The sequence below is a fragment of the Dermacentor andersoni genome, chromosome 2 (assembly GCF_023375885.2).
Source record: "Dermacentor andersoni chromosome 2, qqDerAnde1_hic_scaffold, whole genome shotgun sequence".
Taxonomy (NCBI): Eukaryota; Metazoa; Arthropoda; class Arachnida; order Ixodida; family Ixodidae; genus Dermacentor; species Dermacentor andersoni.
In genome coordinates this window covers 21,139,294-21,154,645 of record NC_092815.1, presented here as the reverse complement: position 1 = coordinate 21,154,645, position 15,352 = coordinate 21,139,294, and the positions used below count along the sequence as shown (strand labels likewise).

The 15,352-nt window shown below is 45.3% G+C and overlaps 1 protein-coding gene across 2 annotated transcripts in view; it reads right to left on the bottom strand.

Moving 5' to 3' along the window:
• Window positions 1-9,297: 9,297 nt before the first annotated feature.
• Window positions 9,298-15,352, bottom strand: part of LOC126542783 (techylectin-5A-like) — a 66,719-nt gene continuing 60,664 nt past the window's right edge. For both annotated transcript variants that reach the window (XM_072286360.1, XM_050189841.3), the window contains exon 6: window positions 9,298-10,716. In XM_072286360.1, coding sequence (XP_072142461.1) covers window positions 10,403-10,716 — 314 coding nt within the window. In that variant the 3' untranslated portion in view covers window positions 9,298-10,402. The remainder of the gene's footprint in view (window positions 10,717-15,352) is intronic.

The window sequence follows — 15,352 nt, the reverse complement described above, 5'->3', positions numbered from 1 at the left end:
ACAAATTGTCGTGGGCTAATGAATTTGTTTAACCTGTATTTAAAACGAGTCGCGAACATCCGCTTTAGCTGACACCGCATGCCAGAACTTCTCAGGTGACGTTGCGATAGAATTCGGCAACGATTTCTTATAATAATTTTGCTTATCTTGGCCTACTTTACTTTTAAGTTGAGAGGATACTTCTAATATTTTTTATTCATAATGCGGAATATTAGAGCAACGTTTCTTTTTCCTTATTCTTTTTAACTTCCTCTTTCACTTCAATGCCTCTCTAGAAATCCACGGGTTTTTAGCTGTTGTTTTCTTTGCGCTAGTTGGCACAAAACATGTAGTGCAGTCATTATGCAAAAAAGGTGAGGCGTGCAGACAGGACACAAGAGAAGAGGAGTGGACAAAATGAACGCCAACTATCAACTGAAGAGAGCACTGAGGCGAAAAGAGAAAGAAGACACAAAACTCATCTGCGCAAGCTGTGGATTGATTGATTGATTGAAAACTTTATTATTCCACCGAGCTGGGGTGCCCGCCTCTTAACCTACACGTAGGTAGGGGGGGAGGACGAATCAGTCCCCGCGCGTTGAGGACGGTGAGTCTTCACGGCCTCAACGGCCAGGCGGATTGCTCGACGCTGGTCGTCTTCAGCCTCGCTCTGGAGCAAGGCCTCTCAGGCTTCTCTACTGTCAATGTTTTCCTTGGCCCCTGGGGAGCCAGCACATTCCCATATTATATGGTCTAGCGTACCTCTTTGCTTACAAATTTTGCAGAGGGCGTCGTTATAGTCCCTCGTCTGTGTTAAGTAGATCCAATGTGGTGATGTATAATTGTTTCCTTGGAGGCATCGCCAAATGCGAGCGTCCTCCAGAGAGAGAGACCGATGCGGAGGCGGAAAGATTCTTCTTTCGGCTTTGTAATGATCGACAATTTCCCTGTAAGTGATGCTGCTATCTTTCAATCCCTGGAACTGGCTGCTTTAGAGTTGCCCGGTTGTAGAGTGCTCGGGCGAGCTCGTGAGTGGCTTCGTTGCGTGGGGCTTCTTCATGGGCCGGTACCCAAATAAAAGATAGGTCCCTCCTGGGAGGGTTTTTGAGTAGAATGTGGAGGGCTTCTTCCGAGATTCTCCCTTTGTTAAAATTTCGGATAGCTAATTTGTTATCGCATAATATTACTCCCGCTTTTGTACCCGCACAAGCGAGCGCTACTGCAACCTCCTCGGCTGTACAGGCGTCCCTCGTGCACGTGGAGCACGCTATCTTAACGCACCCGTCGCCATCAACCACCGTCGATACCGCAGCCCCGTCTCTGCCGCAAGCGGCGTCCACGTACGCTACTTTATGCGCCGGTCTGTTTTTAAGTTTATTTACTAGAGCCTTAGTCCTGTGAGCTCTCCTCTCTTTGTTGTAGATAGGGTGCGTATTTTTAGGCAGGGGGGCGATTCGGAAGCGTTTACGCACGTCCAACGGAATCTCTTTCTTGTCAGTCGGGGCACCCCTGTCGCATTGGATTCCTACCCATGCCATGATTTTTCTCCCTGTTTTAGACTGGCCTAATCTTTCCAACTGAGACAATCGTACTGCCTCAGTGAGCTCAACTAGCGTGTTGTGAACCCCCATATTGAGGAAGAGGTCTGTCGAGGTCGAGTCTGGGAGCCCTAGGGCTCTCTTAACGCTCTTCCTAATGATCGCATCTATTTTTTCCTTTTCTTCTAGTTTAAACACAAGATACGGTGTGGCATACGCTATACGGCTGGTAATGAAGGCTTGCATGAGTCTGAGGAGGCTGTTCTTTTTTAGGCCCCTGCCTCTGAGTGAAATTCTCTATAGATCCCCGTGACCTGCGCCGCGTATCCTTCTAGCTTTTTCATTGTCGTGAGGTTGCATCCATTTCTCGGGATATACATGCCCAGAATTCTTATTTCCTCGATCTTGGGAACCTCATTTCCGTTTACGAAAACATTGATGGGTCTGCTGCTCCCAGCGTGTCCCCTTTGATGTTTTGGCTCAATGATCAACAGCTCCGATTTCTGTGGCGAGCACGCCAAGCCTCTGCTGGCCGCATACTCTTCCACCATATTCGCCGCTATCTGTAGTTTAAGTTCGATGGCTGCGTCACTTCCACTGTTAACCCAGATGTTGATATCATCCACGTACATGCTAAATTTAATAGATTTAATCTTATTGAGTTCCGCCGGGAGATTCCTCATCGCTATGTTGAATAGGAAGGGTGATAGCACCGACCCTTGCGGGGTCCCCTTGCTCCCAAGTGTGATGGGAGGGAATTTTACATCCAGAAATTTTATATTCGCCTCCCTCTGTGACAGAAAGTCTTTGACGTATACATATACCCTGTGTCCCACACCTACCTCTTCGAGGCCTACCAAGATAGCCTTATGGCTAATATTGTTAAATGCCTTGGTGGGATCGAGGCCTAGGATCGCCCTGGTGTCAGTTGAGTCGTATCGGTCTAGGATATCATGCTTAAGTCTGAGCATGACATATTGTGTAACGAGCCCTGGCCTGAATCCAACCATTTCATGCGGCCACATATCATTGTTCTCCATGTACCTGGTCAGTCTCGTTTGAACAACATGCTCCATCAATTTCCCTACACACGAGGTGAGGGAGATTGGTCGCATGTTGTTCAAGCCGGGTACTTTGCCTGGCTTGGGAATAAAGACTGCTCAAAGCCGCAGATGGGAGACCTCTCATCATAATGGGAGACTTCAACGCGGCTTACGAGGAATGGGGATATACGTACAGGGACCCCAAAGGTAGACGAATATGGGAAGATATACAAACGCTAAGGCTTATTCTACATACTGACCCATGCGTCCCTATGCGCACGGGCAACAGTATAACCAGGGACACAGCACCCGACCTCACGATAAGCCATATGGTGGGAACAGTAACATGGAAAAGCACAGGACAAAATCTAGGCAGCGACCACTTTATTATTTCGCTCACGCTAGGCAAAGGCGTCAAAACTCGCCTCATCAAACAACCGAAATTAACGGAGTGGGATAAATTCAGAGAGATAAGAAAGGAGGCCTCACTGCCAGACGATATCTACAATATCGTCGAGTGGACACACCTCCTTAAAACGGACATCGGGGAAGCGACTACAGCTGTAGAGGATGAGGACGCAGCCCCAGCACTAGACAGCAAACTGCTGAACATGTGGAGCAGAAAGAGTAACCTGGAGAAAAGACTCAAGGCACAAAGATGGAACAGGAATATCCGGCGCGAACTAGCCAGACTCAACAAAGAAATAGAAACATATGCGATTAAGCTCAACGAGCAGAATTGGTACAGCAAGTGCGATGAGATGGAAGCCAATATGAGTCTCTCCAAAAGCTGGAGCCTTCTCAGACATCTAATCGACCCCAGTAAATCAAAAATGCAAGCTAGTACAAACCAGGTGAGAGCGAGGCATGGCTTTGTTGGTACAGATGAGGAGCTCATTAGCGAGCTCCAAGAGACATATCTTGGAAAAGCAGAGAGCAAGGTGTTTAAGGGCTACGAGGGACCTCCCAATCCAGATCTCGATGCCCCCATCACCACGAGAGAGGTTAGAGCAGAGATTAATAACCTCAGAATGAGATCGGCCCCCGGTCCGGACGGGATAACAAACACAGCTCTCAGGAATCTAGACGATGAGTCCATCATTGCATTAACCGAATTCATGAACCAGGTGTGGGAGAAAGGAGAACTCCCAAAAACATGGAAACACGCAAGCTCTGGAATGGTATCACCACGTGTCAGTTGCGTACATGTGCCGGTCTGCGTGTGTCTTCTTTCTTATTTTCTCCTCAGTGCACCCTTCAGTTGATAGTCGGCGTTCGTATTGTCCCCTTCTCTTCTCTTGTGTCCTGTCTGCACGCCTCACCTTTTTTGCATAATGAATCTTTACCAACTAGCTCAGCTTTCTGTCATTTTAGTGCAGTCATTTACAATGTCCCTGAACCATTCCCAGAGAGGGTGCTCATTATATGAGCTGCAAGCAAAGTCGTCATAATGAAAAGAAAGTTTGTCTGAAATTGATATATCATCTGCCCTGCAAAAGATGCGGTACATAGAAATCTTACGGTTCGGAGATTCCGGGTACGACCTCACAACGCCTATTTTTGCTTATGTTTCTACTAACAAGAAAGAGGTAAAGAACTGATTTAGAACTTCCTTGGTGGGCATTGCCGCAGCGCAGACGGCAACATGCAAAAAAAATCTATTTTGCGTGGCGGTGCAGGTTGTGGCTGTCTTCCTCGGCAGCGTACATGGAAAATGTGACGACGTTCAAGCGTCAGTGGGCGGAAGTTTTGTTGCCGATTCCGATCTCCCAGCACGAGCACGTGGAGAGCATCTCTCCTGGGATCATCTGTTTATCCCCTTAGCCACTGAAACGGCAATCATGGCGACATCAGTGGCGTCATCACACGTGGCTCGAGGTGCCGCTATAAAGCCAGCAACTAGACCATACATCGGCAGTGGACATTGCAGCAGCGCAGACGGCAACATGTTAAAAAATCCATTTTGCTTGACGGTGCAGGTTAGTACTTCTCTACCAGACATCTGCTATCGAAGTGATAACCGTGTTTTGCTGTTGCTGCCATGTCCACTGCATATATATTATATATTGAACTGTGTGATTTCTTTGCCGAAGAATCTCTTGGCGTGTGGTGATATTGAAGCGAATCCGGGACCCACTGAGAGAGAGCTTCTGCACACAATATTATATGGCCAGAACAATATGCGTCTGCCTTAGAGGAAATTAAATCATTCCAAACAGACATCGAAGAAAAAATTACGTCCCTAACGGGGAAAATCAGTGATATGGAAAAACAGCTCAGTAGCTTAACGTCCTTGGACAAACATATTTCTCCTATAGAAGCAACCGTGTCTTCCTTTGACAAACTGACAGCATTAGTGGATAAAGTAGACAAACTTGAAACCAGAGGCCGCTGGAAGAGCTTGATTGTTTATGGCGTAAAAGGAACTGCTACTGAGACTGCCGAACGACTAGAAATAAAACTGAAAGATGAGGTATTTGAAAAGAATATGGGTATAACTGTTAGCGGGATAGAAATAGTGCACAGACTAGGTCCCAAAGTTGAAAAACAAAGGTGTCCTGTCATCACAAAATTTTTTGATTACCGGGAAAAACAATGGTGCTAAAGAATGGTTATAAACTTAAAAAGAACAGTGACCTTTCTGTGTGTGAAGATTTTTCGAAAAGGGTACGAGAAATACGGAGGAAACTATGGATAAGCGCTAGCACAGAAAAAGAAAAGGGTGCGAAGGTAAAGCTATTGCACGACAAATTGAGCGTTGATGGTATTCTGTACAGTTGGGATGCGGATAAAGAATCCCGTTAACGCCTCAACAAGGAAAAAGGGAAATGACACAGAAAGGGCAAACACCATGAACTCGTAATTCTAAACGTTGATTGTCGCAGTCTCGTCAGTAACTCAACATAACTTGAGCTGCTTCTGATGACACATGACCCTGACATAACCATTCTCACGCAAACCTGTCTGGCAGATGCAGTTAATTATGACGAATTCGTTCCGCCTGGGTACAGCGTGTTTAGAAAAGAACGTGGCACAATTCAAAAGTCATGAAGTGTGCTTAGAATGCCGGATGTGCCGAATGTTGAATGCATCTGTTGTAGGGTTTACTGCGGCACTATTAAATATGTATTGGGGGCCATGTACAGGCCTCCTTCATCTCCAGTAGTTCGCATGGTAGATCTAAAGGGCTATATGCGCTCACACATAAAGTCACGTGATCCGCTGATTTTTAACGGGCGACTTCAATCTACCCAACATTGACTGCATGAATATGTCTCGTGATCACGGTAATGTATCAGCTTCTGAATTAATAAATATTGCCTTTGAGTTCGATTTATCCCAATTAGTGGATAATTATAGTAGGGCCTAAGGTAATGAAACCTAAAAGCCAACCATTATTTGAAGATTTCTTGTTGGCAGGCCCGAAACGTTGCTGAGGCTAAACGCAGCGCCGGTTGACAGCTGAACATATGCTACAATAGATCCGAAGGCCAACAACGTAGCCGCATCGCGCAGTGCACCTAGACTAAAGGTCGGTAAAAAAAAAAAAAGGAAGGGAATGCGTCCTGTGTTCCTTCTTAAGACAAGTCTGGGATATTTCCGATGCACGCTGACCTTAATAAAGTTTCGAATATACGTTCTCCTTCGCACTCTGATTATCTGTGCCAAGCGATATGAATGCAAGTCATTTAGCTTTTCTGAGAATGAATTTTAAGTATTGTTTGCGTGTTCCCGACTCAGGACCACGAATGTATGACTTTTTACTGGCCACCATGTTTTTGTGACGTTAGAGTCTACACCCTCACTTCGCCCAGGAACGACGGCGCTGGCTTCTTTTTCTGCGAGACGATGGCGGACAATCATCATTTTGACAGACGTAATGACCGGTGCTTCTCTTCGTTTTGCCGCAGCACAATGCGTTGAGCTTGGGCCTCGTCAGCTGCCTCGCGCGGTGGCGGCGCGTCAAAAGCAAGATGTCGATCCTTCAGAACTCGTACACTCGCTGAAATCACCGCTGCCTAGCTCCAAGAAGCTAGAAAAGCTCCCCGTGTCGCCAGAAGACATCGTCAGCTTCGGTTTCCTGGTGTTAACACCATGTGCAGTGCGTGTTTACATTGCGGTAGTGTAGAGTCTGACGTCATCGACTCATCGTGGACGTCCCACGATAGCAGCTAACCATTTCAGTTTCCGTTTCGGCACCTCGCTACTTGGTTGTTTAATATTATTTATGAGCTTCTAAGCAAATTAAAACACCCTACCACTACCGGTGACACGACTGTAAACGCCATTTCAATATGAGAATATTCTAATACGGTTAAAAAAAGAACAACGCTGGAGTTGCCTTTAAAAGCACCCTAAAAACAAGTTGGACATACAATAATTATTTAACAATGTTCGAAAAATATATCATTTGTTGTTCCTTTTAGTACCATGGCTATACGATTAGTGTTGAATTCGGCTTCAAAATTTGCACCCGCGCAATCATAGTAATAGAGCCTCTTCTCTTGAAGACCTGTTTCTTTCAGAGACAGTGGGACGTTTGCGTTCCTGCAAGCATTTGAAACATCTTCGCGTCTATTATTGCGAAGCATTCTTTAGTTACTTTACTGTTATCTTCTTTTTTTGTCACCATAGGGGTAGCCTCCATGTCGTACCTGTATTCGCGCCGCAGCCGGTTGTGAGCAGGTGCTTAGCTGCGACGTTACACGTTCTCTCCTCTCGTGTGCACCAGGTTGTGTGCAATCCTTAACGTTGTGCATTGTAAGCTATATGGTGTTAGGCTGCCTCCACTTGACAAGAGGATCGAAGTGGGGGAGTCTCACTCAAGCTGTCGATCATTGAAGATAAATTGCGTGTTCGATGGTGGAATATGAACCAGGGTTCTCAACATGACAGAATAACAACCTTACCACACTCCCTCGCACGTGCAAGCTAGCGCTTTGAGACGGTTGGCGCATGCGTCAAGTCACGTAGCAACAGTTTGCTTGCCTCGTGCTAGCGCATGCCAGTTTCCCCGGTCTTGCCCTGTGGCAGCAACGTGTTGTGTGACATCACACGATCTTCGGGATCGGCTCAGTGCCCTAGCTTTGGGCCCGGCCCGAGGTCTGAGCGGATCATTTTTACGTTTCATCACGGGAGTACAATAAACCCGTCGTCAAGCCATCGTCGTTGTCATCGTTATGCCATTGTCGCCTCACACACCCTCACTTAACACGCACAGCTGCTCGCCCGACATAGAAGTGTGGTACCACATTGAGTAGCGGCAAACCAAGCTCTATGGATAACCAGTTGTCTGCGAAATGATTGGCATAATAATAATCCCTACAATGTGTGACATCGGCTTACATATTTTTTTTTCTTTCAGGGAAGCGAATGGATAAAAGGTATGACTGTCTAGCAGATTTGCTCCCTCCATTACGTGAACACGTCGTACGTGTAACGAATGGGAGGAAAGTTGCATTTGTCGCCACTTTCTTATGGTAGTTCACATTGAAATGCGTATACTCAAAGTTGCATAATATACAAAAATGACCATGGCTGCCTTTTTTAACACTGATTTTTTCCTCTCTTTCTTTTATGTTCTTTGTTTCTTGGTGCACGCGTCCTGACGAACATTGCGTGTTGGGCAGCGTTTAGATATACTTTTGCCAAACATTAACCTCAATCTACGTTTTATAAAAGAAAAAAAAAACAACCTTCAATTTGCATTTTTAACGTAGCCACACGTGAACTCGACACATCACGTCCGCTTTCTATAGCTTTATTAACATAGACGGAGTGTAACTTTAGTCTAGAAGAATAGCATGGCTGGTGAACTTAAATAATGTTTGCTAGTGAGCTAGTAGGGGAGGAATTTTTCGTACCAGTGTTACACCACATATCCACGCGGTAAAATATAAATAAATAAAGACCAAGAAGGGACAACGAAGGGTGTTGACTCCCAAGTAACAGTTCTTATTGAGGGCAGATCGCCAGTTTATGCTAAGGACTAAATAAGATATGGCAAACAGGAAAGAGAGGAGATGTTTGGCGAGGAACCGTCACTGCGCATTATGTCTGCAGTGTCGGTCGATGTTCAGGTCTTATCAAAGCCCGCCAATATTTATGTACTCAATGTAGGCGAAGGCACGTGCGCGCACATTTCATTTGTCTTTACAGCCGAGTTCCAGCGGCGTATTCCATTAGGGAAGACGCCAGTCTATTCAATTTTCGCCCAGTCCAGTTGTGGTTTGCCAATGAGGGCATTCCCTTTTCGCTTAGAAGAACATTGCTTTTGCAGCGTTCCTTTCCATCCCTTGTGGGAGTTTCACCTGCGCTGTGTGCTCAACGAAGGCGCTTTTGGGCTCCGGTGGGAGCGAGCACAGTGATGCCTTAGGCAGAACAATGGGCGCATAGAGGTGACATCGGGTCAGCGGTCTTTATCATGAAAGAACAGTGGTGGGACGAAAGGTGGTGGACGTACGTCTTTATAGCTGTACGCGTTCGGTGAAGGCTAGTTGGGTGGTCTCGATTTTAATTTCGCCGCAAAATTTTTGTTGTATTCCTTCTTTGTAGTACGCTCGCACTTTTTCTTCTTTTGTTTGCGACGTATACAATCCCGATCAAACGTTGGGGAACCACTGGGTGCCGTGGAAAACAACAACAACAACAACAACAACAACAACAACAACAACAACAACAACAACAACAACAACAACAACAACAACAACAACAACAACAACAACAAGGACGACGACAACGACAGCTTCAATAAAATTTCTTTTAAGCATGAGGTAGTGGGATCAAATCCTAATTGCGGCGGCCACGTTTCAATTGAGGCGAAATGCAAAAAACGCCCGTATACGAAGCATTGGGCGCACGCAGAAGAAACCAAAGTGGTCCAAATTAATCCGGAGACCCCACTGCGGCGTGCTCATATCATATCGTGGTTCTGGCACGTAAAGCGCCAGAATTAATTACCATTGGGCCTGTAGTTTGTGAAAACTGCACATACATATATGCATGGATACATGCACGCATGTATGTTTTTATAGATGCATAAAGTGACGTTAAAGTCCTGACGCTTGAAAAAAAATGTCCTGTAATATAAGCGAAGCTCGTTGCTTGTCAGCGCAGTTCTCGCTTCAAGAAAAATATCTTATTGTCTGCCGTGGAGAAGCACAACTGTGATAAGTGGCGGTCAATGTAGTCCGAGGCTCCGCCGAGGAAGTCTAGTCGCTTGTGCTTAATGCGCATCTGCCTCTGAGGGTGAAAAAGAAGTCCCTCTTGCAAGAAGTGCCCAAAAGTCCCTCTCATGGGCACCCGCCACTCGTCAAAGACGCAACAAAAGCAATATGTGATGTTCATAACTTTGCATAGGCCTACACTGTCACTGCCTTAGCAGAAATGTAACGCAAATGGTCACCTTTCACAACCAAATCACATTCTGATCAAAGTGAGAGCCCTGATTCAGCCATCATTGGGCAGTGGGAATTTTTTGTTCACGCGGTTATGGTCTGCGCACCAACACTTTTGCAGCCGCCATAGAGGTACAACAATCATGTTCAAGAGGATCAGTTGATTGCTGGGTAAGTTTGTGAAGTTTACTAAAATTATCTTTAACTATGCGAAAAAGAGAGAATGCTCTTGTGTGTCTTTTTTGTGTCGTGTTGGCTGTGCACTGTCTGTGTCTGTTGCGCCGTTAAATATAATGTATAGTAAACAAAAATCACCATTCCTTATTTTTTATTAGCATTGGTTAGATGATGTCAACCAGGTGGCGTCAGTACAGACGATCCGGACTTAAGCGATACGGTAATAGCTTTCGATCACGGTACGCACTGCCACGCACCACGCCTTCGATTATGAAGAAGGTGCAGCGACTGTCACACTGATTCTTCGGTCTAAGAGGAAACCTGCTGGTCGGATCATCATGAAAGCGCTGGGGTACGAGTAGTACTGTACGCCGGGGGCGCCGACACCGCGAGCGCTCCACTCGATGCCGTCGGCGTGGCTGTCGTGGTGGCCGTTTAGGTTCAGGCCGTTCAGGTTGGACGCGTGGCACGAGCTGTACCACCAGGCACCACGGAATGTGACTGCACAGTTCTGCGGCCAGACGTCATTATCACGGTCGAAAGTGGAGAAGTTCCGGCCATTCACGTTGAAGGCATCCCATCCTGAGTTCATCGAAACAGGAAAAGAAAAAAAAAAGACCGCTGATTAGATTAACATTGCCTGCCAAATCTTGGCAGTGTCGCAACAAAATTCAAACATGAGAATTAAATTCTGATGTATTACGTGCCGATACCTCGGTTTGGTCATGAGGCACGCCGTAGTGAGGGACTCTGGATTAGTTCTTACCACCTGGAGCCCTTTAGCGTGCACCCAATGCATGGTACACGGTTATTTTTGCCGTTGACCCCCACCGATATGCGGCCGCCGCGGCCAGATTCGACACCGCTCCCTAGTGCTTAGTAGTGCCATTACGCCATGGTTGTATTGCGCTTAGTGTTAGGCTGACGGAACCAATGGACGAGCATAAAGGAACAAAGCGTGGACGTACGTGCGGCAAACTACCAACTCGTTTAATACTGTTAACGAACACGCTCATATACAAGGTGATGTTGGGGGGGGGGGGGCGGTTGAGATATAAAAAGATATGACAATGTGACGACATGTGATGACAAAAGCAGAGCGAACCAGTTAGCGTAAACACTGTTATCAGCATGTTCAAGAAAGCGCGTGAAGATCTATAATTCACGCACGAGACTCCTACCGAAGGGCGGTTGCAGTACCTTGACATAAAAATAAGGCTCAGCGGCTCCCACACATGCTGGTGCTACAAAACTAAAGGAGAGAAAAAAACCCAGCGGTATGACTTTTGCTATTCAAAAAAATAAAAAAAGGAGGCATCACCAAGGCTTGCATCAGCCAAGCAGTTGAAAAATCATGCCGCCATACTGTGAAGGAGAGCACTGACTTGCAAGCAAGCCACTTAAAAAACAGCGGATACCCCAAAACCATGGTGATGCAAATATGTGAAAACGTGTTGCCGGAAATCAAGGCGAACAGAAAAGGGCAAGACTCACCGAAAAAAAAATAACAAATTGAAGAAACGCGTGGCGTTGCCTTACATGCATGGACTGTCACATAGAATAAAAAAGACAGCCCAACACCATGACGTTCAAGCCCAGTTCTCCGCTCCGCAAAAACTAAAAGGCATGAGCGAGAGTGTGAACGCAGGATCCAAAGAAAAAAACAACAAAAGTGGAAAGACAATGCATTTTTACCTCAAATTTGACTGCGCATATCTCGTAAATGGTGTCATCCACACATTTTTTTTCGAGTGGATGTGCCTTGCACTCTCATGCTCTAGAATTTGTAAAAGCTACATTCTGTTAGACTAAGCACGTGAAAAAGTACGTAGAGTGCGCTAGTTCAGGGGTTTACCCAATCCCACTAGATTGCCGTAAAGTGTACATTGTGCAAACTGGGCGCTGTTTAAACGACAGATTACGGGACACCAAATACACGTGCCAGCTCCTGACAGCACCTAGCAACCTGGTTGCGCACTATAGATAGTGTGCAAATGCTCTCCACTACTACAAAGCACCATAGTCATTGGCACATCAAAAACAAAAACGGAGCGAGAAATACGGGAAGCACTTGCGATAGCAAATGTAAAAAAGAAGTGCACAATCACTCCGTTCGTCATGCTCATCGAAGCTCAGGTCGAGTTTGCCAAGGCGATCGGGTGCAAGTGAACGCTGTTTTTCTGGCCCACCGCAATATCACACATCGTCACCTTGTCATATCTTCTCATATCTCAACCCCCCCTCCCAACACACACACACACACAACACACACACACACACACACACACACACACACACACACACACACACACACACACACACACACACACACACGCACACGCACACGCACGCACGCGCACGCACGCACACGCACACGCACACGCACACACACACACACACACACACACACACACACACACACACACACACACACACACACACACACACACACACACACACACACACACGCACGCACGCGAGTTGGTAGTTTGCGGGCGGTAGTCTTGAGGGCGTCGGTTTCACTAGATGACATGCAATGCGCGGACCGCTGCTGTAGCAGATATTCTCTTCGCTACCATTTCCAAAAGGCATCTGTTAGTGATCGACGGTACCTCCAGCATCAACCAATGTCGGTTCTTGTGGCAGAAGGGATGGCTACGGCTCTTGCTTTCGGCAAACACATCACTCGATTCCCTGTCAGCAGGTGAGATGGAGTCGGAATTGAATCTTCACCAGGCTCTTGTCCATCATACGCCAGTGGACGCGAGTTGATGGTAGCTTCTATGTCAGAAAGTACTGTAAGAAGTTCTTCAAAAGTAAGGCTTTAGCAGCCCAGAATATTCCACAAGGAAACTTTGACGGCTCTCACCATCCGTTCCCACCAACCGCCCCACCAGGTGCCTTTTTCTATGGTGAATTTCCAGGTGATTCGCTGCAAACTGCATTAGTCCTGGGCTTCGTGACTTCGTAGGTTCTTCAATAGCCTCTGGATATCATTTATTTATGAATACTGCAGTCTTGAACACAAGACCATTAGAGGCGGGTATATATATTTGTACAGTAACATATTGAGACAGAAATGAAATACATTCAGGCAAAAGCTCCAATAACACATATACATAGCAGAAACTTTAATTCACCAATGTCATCACGTGCAAGACCGTAACAGGATATTAACTTCAATAAAGGACTTACAAGCACCGAATGCACGCACACAAAAAATAAAATCACTAATCACTGAATATGTGCCTCAAGAATAACAATCAATTCTGACTTACTACACTGTCGGCAAGCTTCTTCTAGTAGGCTATGGGGGGGTTCTAGGAAAATAGGAATATTTGTAGCAGTTAGTTCTCGCAAATAATGCTTTTACTGACAGAGAATGTCGCATACGTGTAGTGTAACCACTGGAAAAACTAATTATTTGTGAAGTGTCAGTATTGTAGTGCCCATTCACCAATTGGAAAAAGAATTTCAAGCGACAAATACGATTCGTATGAGTAACTGACGGTAGACCGCTTCTTCTTAGAAGGTCCGTAATGGATACACGTCCATAGGAATTATAGATAAATCTCACTGATCTTTTTTGAACCTTTTTCAAATTGTAAATGTTAATTTTAGTGAAGGAGTCCCAGATTATAACAGCATACTCTAAGACTTGTCGTACAATAGCTTTATATGCAAGTAAGCATGTTTTAGGGGTAGCGTACCGCAATGCCCGCCTTAAAAAGAACAGTTTACGAAGAGCATTAGCGGAGACGGTATCAATATGTTTACTCCAAGAAATATTATTACAAATCCAGAGGCTCAGATACTTGTAGCATGTGACTTGGGAAAGTGCGTGATCAGTAATACTATACTGGTAACGGAGAGGGTTCTTTTTAAGTGTTATTATCATATATACTATTTTATCAAGATTTATTACGATTTGCCACATGTCACACCAACTTTTTACCTTCTGAAGGTCGTTGTTAAGCCTAATTTGATCCTCAATAGAATTTATTTTTTCATAAAGGACACAGTCATCAGCATATAACTTAACACGGACAGAAAGATCATGGAAAATATCATTTATAAAAATAAGAAACAAAAGCCGTCCACGGACAGATCCCTGGGGGACTCCGGACTCGACTAGAATGTTGTGGGAGTGGGCCTTATTAAAAGAAACAAACTGATGCCGGTTTGACAAGTAAGCCTCAATACAGGCTTACATAATACAGCTTGGCATTTGTTATTATGAAACGTAACTTATGAATGAGCTTTCTGTGCGAAACCATGTCGAAAGCCTTGCGAAAGTCTAAAAATATTGCATCAGTTTGTTTGACTTCGGTAATTGCTTCTGAAAAATCCTGAATAGACTCTACCAGCTGTGTACCTGTCGAATACCTCCTTCTGAAGCAATTTTAAACTTTTGATATTACGTTATGTTCTTCTAAAAAGTCAGTGAATGGTTTATGAATATTATGCTCAAGTAGGCTTCCATGCAGTAGAAGTAAGTGGGATTGGCCGATAATTTTGCAAAACATTTTGTCACCATTTTTATGTAGAGGTTTAATTCTTGCGACCTTCCAGTCATCTGCTAAAGTACGTTCCTGAAGCGACTTTCTGAATATCCCCCATAAATATTTGGAGCACCAAATTAGACGAGGAACTCACGGAGGCAGAAATCCGCGAGGCCCTACAAAGGTTAAACATCAAATCCGCCTCAGGCCCGGATCGTATAACCAACAAGACTCCCAGGAACCTCGATGATGATTCGATAGCCAAACTAACAGAATACATAAACGAGTGTTGGGTAAAGGGAGAAGTGCCAGCTCAATGGAAGAAAGCGACGATAACGCTCATTCCAAAACCTGGTAAGAAGCTTGAGATCGACAACCTCAGATCAATCTCCCTAACATCCTGCGTCAGAAAATTAATGGAACATGTAATTTTAAACAGAGTAGATAACTTCTTGGAGGATAATAACATTTACCCAGATACAATGATAGGATTTCGCAAAAACCTTTCGACACAAGATGTGATGCTCCAACTTAAGCATCAGATAATCGATTATAAAACGCGCTCTACAAGGGCCATCTTGGGCCTTGATATTAAAAAGGCTTTCGACGATGCCAACCACGCAACCATATTGGAAAACATCGAACAAATAGGACTAGGGTAACGGACGTATGACTACATCAAGAGCTTCCTATCAGATAGGAAAGCAGTCATCTCC